General features: G+C 30.2%; 2 protein-coding genes across 2 annotated transcripts in view; both read right to left on the minus strand.

Moving 5' to 3' along the window:
- Positions 1–10851, minus strand: part of LOC111689887 (serine/arginine repetitive matrix protein 2) — a 45569-nt gene that overhangs the window by 5535 nt on the left and 29183 nt on the right. The window contains exon 6 of the mRNA XM_046947590.1: positions 9705–9722. The gene's annotated coding sequence lies outside the window, so the exon portion shown is untranslated. The remainder of the gene's footprint in view (positions 1–9704; positions 9723–10851) is intronic.
- LOC111679271 (retinol dehydrogenase 12) lies at positions 2648–4271 on the minus strand. Its single transcript, XM_023440810.2, has 2 exons — positions 4005–4271; positions 2648–3932 (listed from the first exon to the last, which is right to left on the minus strand). Exon 2 carries the CDS (start codon positions 3917–3919, stop codon positions 2819–2821), a length of 1101 nt encoding a protein of 366 aa, XP_023296578.2. The 5' UTR covers positions 3920–3932; positions 4005–4271; the 3' UTR covers positions 2648–2818.

Below are 10851 nucleotides of genomic sequence, written 5' to 3' on the forward strand. Positions count from 1 at the left end.
TAGTCTAGTCTATAGTCTAGTCTATAGTCTAGTCTATAGTCTAGTCTATAGTCTAGTCTATAGTCTAGTCTATAGTCTAGTCTATAGTCTAGTCTGTAGTCTGGTCTACAGTTTAGTCTATAGTCTAGATATAAGTTCAGTCTATAGTTTTTAAACCTGTTGAATTAACAAATACCATTTCAAGCGTTAAAGCATCAAAAGTTTTTATAACGCCGATCATTATTAAAACTTTGACGGCTGCAAAAAAAACACACCCACCCATTAACGCCTATAAATAAATTTATAAATTATGTAAAATAACTATATGTGAGACTATCTAAGTATTTAATTCTGAGTAAATATTTTTAACAATTTCCAGCTAATTTTAGCAACAAAAATTATTGTAAATAAAAAATTAAATACAATTTGCATTGCCATACATGTCAATGTCATTAATATTAAACAAAACCAAAGAAAACAAATAATAGGTGGGGAAGCAGATGAAGTATTGTAGTAATATTAATTTAGAACTTGTTGCATTTTCTGTAATATTGAAAACCATATGGAAACAATATGAAATCAATTCCAAATCTATGGAAATCAAAAGTCAATGAATAGATATTAAATAGGGAATGAGAAATGGGGAGGAATAGAATAAAAACTAGTATTTGACGAGTGACAGAATAGAACAATGTCAATGCCGTTTTGTAAAACATAAGTAGCGGTAAGTACAAGTAAACTTATAATTACAACGATTTACACTAGCACCAAAAAAAGTTAGTTTTTTTTTAATTTGCTGCTACTGGCAGCTTTTTTATTTGATGACAAAAAAATTTGCCAGTTTTGCAAAAATGTGTAGAAACCTTTGCTAGTGTGAACCCTGCTCTCGACAATTGTTATTATTCAATAATTGAATTTCAAAAAAAAGGGGGAATACTTTGCCAATTCACAATTAACCCCTTAAAGTAAAAAATAACATAATTTCGATAAACTTTTCAATATTATATAAAACACCCTTAATAGGTTAATTTTACATTAAAAAATGAATGGAAATTTCCATTACACTTTGAAATTCTACAATGAAACAGTTTTAATACTTTTTTATTGTTGTTATTATTGTATTATGTTCATTTTCGCCTTTTGTGTATAAATAAAAGTGTTCTGGTCGACAGCTTTTCGAAAATGTGACTGTTGCACATTTTTCGCTACTTTTTTTGTTTTTGTTTGTTTTTGGTGTAAAAATTTTTTCGAAACTATCATTGTTTATTTTATACAAACTCATTTTTGGCACGTGCCAAATTGGGGGCTTTGTTCGATAAAATAAACTAGAGGTCTGCTGAAATTGCAATGGAAAGTTTTCATTATTTTTAATGAAATTGTTTAAGAAAAAGACGGAAATAGAGGTAGAAAATATAATCAGGCCTACAGTCAGGTCTACAGCGTGGACTATAGTCTGCACTGCAGCCTAGAAATCTTTGTTCTGGAATATAGTCTAGTCTATAGTTAGAACCTTAGTCTAGTATAGTGTAGTTAATAGATTGAACTATAGTCTAGAGCATAGACAATAATATGGACTATATTCTATTCCTATTCACCCTCTTTAATAGTTGAGCCTGTAGCCTAAAATATAGTCTATATATTATATAGTTTGACCTAAAGTCTGGACTATAGCATAGACTATAGTTTGGACTGTAATTTAGTCTATAATTTAGACGTCTATAGTCTAGTCTATAGTCTAATCTATAGTCTAGTCTATAGTCTAGTCTATAGTCTAGTCTATAGTCTAGTCTATAGTCTAGTCTATAGTCTAGCCTATAGTCTAGTCTATAGTCTAGTCTATAGTCTAGTCTATAGTCTAGTCTATAGTCTAGTCTATAGTCTAGTCTATGGTCTAGTCTATAGTCTAGTCTATAGTCTAGTCTAAAGTCTAGTCTAAAGTCTAGTCTAAAGTCTAGTCTATAGTCTAGTCTATAGTCTAGTCTATTGTCTAGTCTATAGTCTAGTCTATAGTAAATCTAAAATCCTTATCTAGTCTATGAACTTTTGGGCTAATGTCTAGTTTATAAACTGGACTAACGTCTAAGTTTTACTTTAACACCTGTTGTCATTTTAATGACAATCAGTTTTACACTCACAACTGTCATTAATTTAATAATTTTTAATGAATTCAATGAATTCTGTCATATTTTGACAGATTTAAAATGAATTTTAATGTAAATTTCAAATGTAAAATGTAAAATTTATTTAAATAATTAAGCACGTGATTAATAACTTAACTGAAATTCAATAAAATTGAAATAGTAGTTTTTTTTAAGAAAATTTATAAAAACAGCTGCTGGGGGCGTAGGAGGAATTATTTATTATTTATAAAGTAAAGTTTTGTTAATTTTAGACAAATTGTGTGTAGAACAAGTTCAAAATGATTGAATTCTTTTAAGTTTTGTTTTGTAATTACAATTGTCACATTTCTGTCTTGCATTTAATTGACAATTTGTATACAAAGTTTGTGAGTTTTGTTAGTGTTTGGTTCCACTCCCTCTTTCTCTCTCTCTCTCGCTGTCTTTTTATTGTTTTTCTTATTTGTTCTGTATCAATAAATAAGTTTGTTAGAAATAAAATGTATTGAAAAACAGAAGTTCATTTTTAAAGGTAAATAAATAAAAAAAATAAAATTGTACTTTATTTAATAATACAAATAAATACTAAACAATTTTTGTTCGCAATAAATTATAAAAAGAAAATTAAATAAAATAAAAAATATTTAATTTAAATAAAGTAAATTAAGAAATTAAAGCATTTAGACACTAAGACACTGGTTTTATTAGCAAGGTCTTTAAACTCACTTTTCCTCTTCTTTAATAACCTTAACCGATTCCATAGCAGAGGTTTTCTCTGGCTCTGGTTCCTTGGCCTTAATGCTAGCCGGTAAACCTACTAATTTTTCACTTTCTTGCCACAACCAATCGGCCATTTCTTGTTCGGCGGCTTTAGGCAAAACGGGGAATCTTAAAGCATTGTAGTAGAAACCACCTGTCTTGCATTCCAATTTAGGATCCAAAGCCAAAAATATAGAAGTTTGAGCACCAGCCTTGGGGGAACGTATGAACACATTTATCATGGTCTTGAGTACATTCCAGGTTTTGGGGCAGGTATTATAACGCATTAATTCGGTGCGTACTATACCGGGATGTAGACAGTTGACAGTGACATTGGAGCCATTTAATATTTCACTTAATTTACGGGTAAATAAGATATTAGCCAATTTACTTTGAGCATAGGCACCAAAAAATTTCGAATACGATTTCTCACTCATTAGATCAGACTTATTAATGCGACCAAATATATAGGCGGCTGAACTAACCACGACTATACGACTGGGTGAAGATGATTTAAGGCGTTCCAATAATAGATTAGTTAAAAGAAAATGACCCAAGTGGTTAATACCTATTTGTTGCTCAAAACCATCAGCTGTTAGCTTGCGTGGAGTGGCCATTACCCCAGCATTATTAACCAAAATATCCAGTCTTTGTTCCTCGGCCAAAAAACGTTCAGCAAATTGTCTTACCGAAGATAAAGAAGCCAAATCCAAGGTGCGATTAAAAACATTGGGATTTTGTGTACGTTCTATGATTTCCAAACGGGCTGCCTCGCAACGGGCCGCATCTCTGCAGGCCATATACAAACGGGCACCTCTTCTAGCCAATTCCAAAGCGGTCTCCTTACCAATACCAGTATTGCAGCCGGTTACAATAACCACCTTGCCATCTATACGATTAGGTTTACGATAAAAAGGTCCTTCAATAATTCTTCTTAAAAGATACATAATCAAGGCTGCTACACAAATCCAAAAGAAAATTTCTATAGCCCAAGCCCAGGCTCCTTCAAAACACAGTTTTTTAACTACTTCCTGTTCCTGTACCAAATTCTCTGCATCCGTCATAATTACATAAAAACTGTAATTGTTTTAAACAAAAAGTAATTTTTTTGCTAAGAAATCTTTTTTTTTAATAATTTTTTTTACATACTTGTGAAAAAATTCAAACTTTCTATAAAATGTTTGTAGTTGTTGTTGTTAGCTTGCTGTACAAGCCCTTGTTTAGTTTGGCTTGGTTTTTGGTATGCCACTCTATAAGTATACCACCGCCAGTAGTAAGTAATTATTGTTTACAAAAAAAAACGGAAAACAACAACAAGAAAATATGTTGTTGCTTGACTTGACTGTTGTCTTCTTTTTCCTCGAGCCACAACAAGTTTACTCTTCTGCTGATCCACACAAACTAACTAAGTTTTTGGTTAAAACCTGAGTAGGCCAAAGATCTTTTCAGTATTTCTTTCTTTTTTTTCAATATTGTTTACTTCACTATTCTTCTTTAATTTCTCTTACTTACATTCGTTTGCTCTCTCTGTTGTTTAGCTCTTAATGGCCCAAAATTGAAATATTTTCAGAACAGAAAAAAAAGTTTCAAATTTTTTATGTAAATACCAAAATATCGTAAGAAGTGTTTTGGTATTTGAAGTTATTTTTCTTATAAAAAAATATTATCTAATAGTTAAAAACTGTTTTAATTGAACAATTTTATAGCACTTGCTTAGTTTAAACTTGGTTTAAACCCGGTTTAAATTAGTTTTTACTCAAATATTTCTAGACACTCGGTGATCATCACTGTTCAATTGTTATGATAAAACTAATTTTGAAAATTTTTAATTAACATTAATTTTTTTTAAATGTATTTATAAAACTTGTCTTTGTATTTTCGTTTAAGTATATTACGGTGATTTTGCATTCTTTACGCAAAAAACACTTAAATCTTAAATATTTTTCTTAAATTATTAATTATTTTTTTCTTATAAATTTAACCCATTATGTTAACTGTTTTTGAACTAATGTTAGACAGTACATATAGTCGAGTATATAGCGTAGCATATAGTCTGGTTTATAATATAGTCTAGTCTAATGTTAATTCTATAGGCTACTCTACAGTCTATTCTATAGCATAATCTATGGTCCAGTTCATAGTCTAGTCTACAGTCTAGTCTATGAACTCGTCTATAGTCTATTCTATGGTCTAATCTATAGTTTAGTATATAGTTTAGTCTATAGTTTAGCCTATTGTTTAGTCTATAGTCTAGTCTATAGTCTAGTCTATAGTCTAGTCCATAGTCTAGTCTATAGTCTAATCTATAGTCTAAGCTATAGTCTAGTCTATAGTCTAGTCTATAGTCTAGTCTATAGTCTAGTCTATAGTCTAGTCTATAGTCTAGTCTATAGTCTAGTCTATAGTCTAGTCTATAGTCTAGTCTATAGTCTAGTCTATAGTCTAGTCTATAGTCTAGTCTATAGTCTAGTCTATAGTCTAGTCTATAGTCTAGTCTATAGTCTAGTCTATAGTCTAGTCTATAGTCTAGTCTATAGTTTAGTCTAAAATCTAGTTTATAGTCTAGTCTATAGTCTGTACTAAAGTAAAGTTTAATATCTGAACAAATTTTCCTATAAAGTTAAAACATGTTGCTGTTAACACTTTAATTTCTGTGTTTGTTGTTAAAAAAAAGCACAGTTAAAACAATTAAAAAAATTATAAAATCATTTAAACTACAATCTACTTTCTTAAACCAGTTGCCCGCTCAATTAAAACTCTCTATTTACTTTAACACTCTTATTAAATGATATAGCGCTGTTACTTGTATTATGTTTATAACGAACTCTTTGAAACACAAATTACATTTTTTCTTTTCTTTTATAAGTTTTGTTTTTAAACATAATTATGCTAATTATTTAAAAATAAATTATTTACATAGTTAATGCTTTAAAAAAAGAAAAAAATAGTTTAATTATCTTACGCAGCTTGAGTACTCAAGCATTCATTCAGTGAGATCAGACAGCAGGTGCTTAAAGTTTAAGGTGTGTGTAAGAGAGAGAGAGAAAGGGAAAGAGTAACTACTCTAGCAGTAGGTAGTCCTCTATAGTAACTTTCGTTTTCATGGTGGGTTTTTTTAAGATTATTGGGCTGTACGACTTTAAGGTCTGTTAAAGTGAAATTTTCTTTATGTTTTATTTTGCTTATCATTTTTAAGAGCTCTTTCTTTAAAATTTTCTTTTTTTATGCTCTAAAGAGAGATACTAAACTGTTGCTGGTGTTAATGTTAAGGTCTTGGCTTAATCTTGGTGGAACCAGTTAAGAGTGTTTATTGTTTGTAACTATCTTAAAGTTGTTATTGTGTCTTAAAATACTTGTTTCTTTTGGGTGCATTTCAAGAAAACATTTGTTCATTGTATTCTTGTGCCATATAATTTTAATTTAAAACAACACAGATATCTAACAGTTGCGGTTAAGCTAATAGCACTATAGAGTTTACCATTCTTCCAAATGTGTCTTATCGATTTTTAACCTAAAACCAATGAAAAATAATAGTAATCTTCCCTTTAAGCTTTCTAACCCAAATATCAAGAAATCAACAACCATTACTACTAACCTTGAGTCCAGTACAAGGACAAGTAAACAACAAAACCTATTGATTTTCCTTTTAAACGAAATATTATGATTTTATTTCATCACTTCAAAAAATTTGGGGTGTGTTTCCAAAAATACCAAAAAAGAATCAGCAATAAAAGCATCTCCTTCTGATGACGTAGTTTTAACGTCTGCGGACTCAAAAACAACAAAAAATTCAAATGTCTCCTTTTTTGCAAACCTTGAGTTTATGCTCATAGTGATGGTAGGTCAAGTTTTGAGCAGAATTTCACTCGAAAATACCAAGAGGGTTTAGTGGTGGTTGCGTCAACTTTAGGGGTTGTTTTTCGTTTGTGTGTCTCCTGTTTTGTTCGAGTGTTTCGGTGGCGTATCTTCGTTGTTAAATCGATTTTGTAGTAAACAATTTTTTTACGGTTTACTTTTTTTGGAAATTTTCCACTGTCTGTTATGGTTTCCCCCTTTTACCACCCTGATGGATTTTTTTTTGTTCTTAAGCTTTAACGTATAGTTTTACGTGCCTTTGGACACGTGTTGTATTGTTGATGTATGATTAAGATATGGACACACTAGCAGTGAAAAGTAAGGCAATAGGAGTTGAGAATATAGACAATGGACATAACTATAATTCAGATTATGTAGATTATAGACTAAATTACAGTCCAGCCTATAGACTACACTATGGTCCACTAGACTAGAATACAGTCCCGACTATAGTCAAGTCTATTCGATAGACTCAACCATGACACGGATAGTATACTATAGCCTATAGTTCAGACAATAGGCTAGCTTATAATTCAGACTACGGACTAGGATATAGCCCAGAATATAGTTATATCGGACTATAGACTCCTACAGACTACAAAAATCAACATTTATCCAGACTTTAGGCGGGATCAGACCAGAATATAAACCAGGTTTTAATCCAGAATATAGATCGAACTATAGACCAAATTTAGATTAGACTATAGACCAAACTATAGACTAAACTTAAGACTAGTCTATAGACCAAACGACTGGCTTAGACTATAGATTTGGATGTAGTCCAGACTATAATCTAGAATTTAAACAAAACTAAATTCTACTAAAGACTTTATAAACCAAACTATAGTCTTGACTATAGACCAGGTTATAGTTCAGATTATTATAGTCCTCACCACAACAGAACATATTTTAGGCCAGACTTTAGACTAGTCTTCAGTCCAGACTTAACTATAGACCAGACTATAGAGTGTACTATAGACCTGACTATGGACAAGTTTATAGACTATAGTTCAGACTTTAGGCAAGACTATGAAAAATACTACCTTTTGGTCTATAGACCCAACTATAGACCAGAATATAGACCGAACTATAAACCAGAGTATAGTTTAGCCTATAGACCAAACTATTGGCTAGATTAAAGACCACACTATATTTCAAACGTAAGTCCAGACTATAGACCAGATTAAAGTCCAGACTATAGTTCATTTTAGAGAACAGATTACATATCAGACAAGATTATATAACAGATTATGGACCAAACTATAGTTCAAACTATAGACTAGATAGACAATAGTTCCGACTTTAGACAAGACAATAAACCAAAGTTTAATTCAGTCCATAGACCAGGGTATTGACAAGACGTAAATGAAGACTTACATTTAGTTCAGTCTATAGACTTGACTATTGACAAGAAGTAAGACAGGACTATAGTCCAGATTATAAGTCGGACAATATTCCAGTCTAAACCAAATTATATACACCACTATGAAACAGACTATAGACCAGACTTTAGACCAGATTATAATAAAGACTATAGTCAAGACGTAAGTCCAGACTATAGACAAGATTAAAGTCCAGACTATAGTTCATTTTAAAGAACAGATTACAAATCAGACAAGATTATATAACAGATTATAGACCAAACTATAGTTCAGACTATAGACTATACTTCCGACTTTAGACAAGACAATAAACCAAAGTTTAATTCAGTCCATAGACCAGGCTATTGACAAGACGTATGTAAGTGAAGACTATAGACCAGACTATAGTACAAACTATATACCTGGTTCATATATAGTTTATATTATAGATCGGATAATAGTTCAGACTAAATCAAATTATAGACATGATTACATAACCGACTATAGATTAAACTATAGACTAAAATATAGTCAAGATTTCAGGTTAGGCTATAAACTGTCTATAGATAAGGCTATAGACTTAAGTTTTTTTCATTCCAATGTTTTCATTGCTAGTGTAAACACTACTTTAGATTCCCTTACATATCGAGACAATTATTTACCATTTAATATCGATTTTTCTACGCATTGCAAAAAAAATTTCGGGGGTGTGAAACGACGCATGGAGCCGGTGAAATATACACATATATATACACATACATACACATACAAACATTTTTAATACACGTTTTGCTAAAAATTATAAAATACGCCTAAATATTCCTGGTAGATTAAATTTATTTGTAAGTTCATTAAACTTGGTATGAAAATATTAAAATACAAACACAAGTTTGCATAATTAATAAAAAATAGAACGCAAAATAATAAGACTAAAAAGATTAAAAATAGATTTGTAAACAAAACAAGGAGTAAAGAAGTTAATGCAAATTTTGAGAATTTTGAAATCTAAAACCCAAAATCCTTCTATAATAAAATTTCTTGATCACGTTTTAAATTTTAATATTTAACGTTTTTCAGCCATTTTGATTAGACAATTTTGTGGCTATATTGGCTTTTATTGGAGAACCATAAATTTAGTAAATATGTTTCTTTTTATATATATTGTTATTATTTTCCAAGATAATAAATATTAAGTGTTACAAGCAATTTGACAGCGTGAGATATAAAACAGGCCCCCGTAAATAACAAGAATTTTTAATTATTTGGACGCGGTTTGTTTTTTTCTCTCCTTCACTTTGTATATAAAAATAAACCATAAATAGATAAAATAATTGATTTTATTTTGGGAATTTAACGGGAAAACAAGAAATACGCAAATTATGAATGAATAAGTAATGAACTTTGGATTAAGGGAATTTACGTAGTCTAAATTTGACACACGCACACACAGTTAGGTAGACAAACAGGCCAGCTGTTATAGGTTTTAGATAAAAGGGGATTTTCCGTAACGAATACAAAAGTTACTGCAAATAAGTGGTTATATTTGGCACAAATAAAACTTTGCTTTAGGCAATTGAAATACAGTACTATTTTGGAGACATTAAAATATAGAGTATTTAAAATATGGACTTACCAATTTGTTGTTGAAAATCTGCAAAGAAACAAAAAATAAAATAAAAAATTTAAAAATTTGATAAAAAATTAAAAATTTAATAAAAAAACTAAAATTTAAATAAAAAATTATAATAAATTTAAAAAGAATTCAATTTAGACAAAATAAAATTAAGCATAATCTATGAAATGTAATGTCTAGTCTACAATCGAGAATATTGTCAGTCTAGTCTTTAGAATGGACTATACTCTAGTCTATAGTAATGAATATAGTCTATTCCATAATCTAGTCTATAGTCTAGTCTATAATCTAGTCTACATAAAGCTTATATTAGACTATAAGTTAATAATTAGTTTGAACTACAGTCTCTTCCATAGTCTGGTCTGCATTCTGCTCGACATAGTCATCTTTAATCTGGACAAAAGAGAGGATTTTAGTCTATAATCTAGTCTTTAATCTCTTCTATAGTCTAGTATTAAGTCTAACCTATAGTCTAGACTATAGACTATAGGTTAGACTGTCTGTAGTCTTGTATGTAATCTAGTCTGTAGTCTACTATGTAATGTAAGTCTAGAGTGTAGTCTACTATGTAATCTAGTCTATAGTCTAGAATGTAGTCTACTATGTAATCTATTCTATAGTCTAGATTGTAGTCTATAGTCTAGTTTATAGCCTAGTCTATAGCCTAGTCTATAGCATAGTCTATAGTCTAGTCTATAGTCTAGTTTATAGTCTCTATAGTCTAACCTTTAGTCTATTTTATATTATAGTTCATAGTTTAGTTCATAGTTTAGTTTATAATCTAGTCTGTAGTCTAGTTTATAGTCTAGTCTACAGTCTAGTCTATAGTCTAGTCTTTAGTCTAGTCTATTGTCTAGTGTAGTCTATAGTCTAGTCTTTAGTCTAGTCTATTGTCTAGTGTAGTCTATAGTCTAGTTTATAGCCTAGTCTATAGCCTAGTCTATAGCATAGTCTATAGTCTAGTCTATAGTCTAGTTTATAGTCTCTATAGTCTAACCTTTAGTCTATTTTATATTATAGTTCATAGTTTAGTTTATAATCTAGTCTGTAGTCTAGTCTATAGTCTAGTCTATAGTCTAGTCTATAGTCTAGTCTATAGTCTAGTCTATAGTCTAGTCTATAGTCTAGTCTATAGTCTAGTCTATAG

This window comes from Lucilia cuprina, chromosome 3 (assembly GCF_022045245.1).
Source record: "Lucilia cuprina isolate Lc7/37 chromosome 3, ASM2204524v1, whole genome shotgun sequence".
NCBI classification, from domain to species: domain Eukaryota; kingdom Metazoa; phylum Arthropoda; class Insecta; order Diptera; family Calliphoridae; genus Lucilia; species Lucilia cuprina.

What these genes read in the sequence shown, in the direction of transcription:
- LOC111679271 (XM_023440810.2), bottom strand. Translation starts at nt 3,919, where the DNA reads ATGACGGATGCAGAGAATTTGGTACAGGAACAGGAAGTAGTTAAAAAA.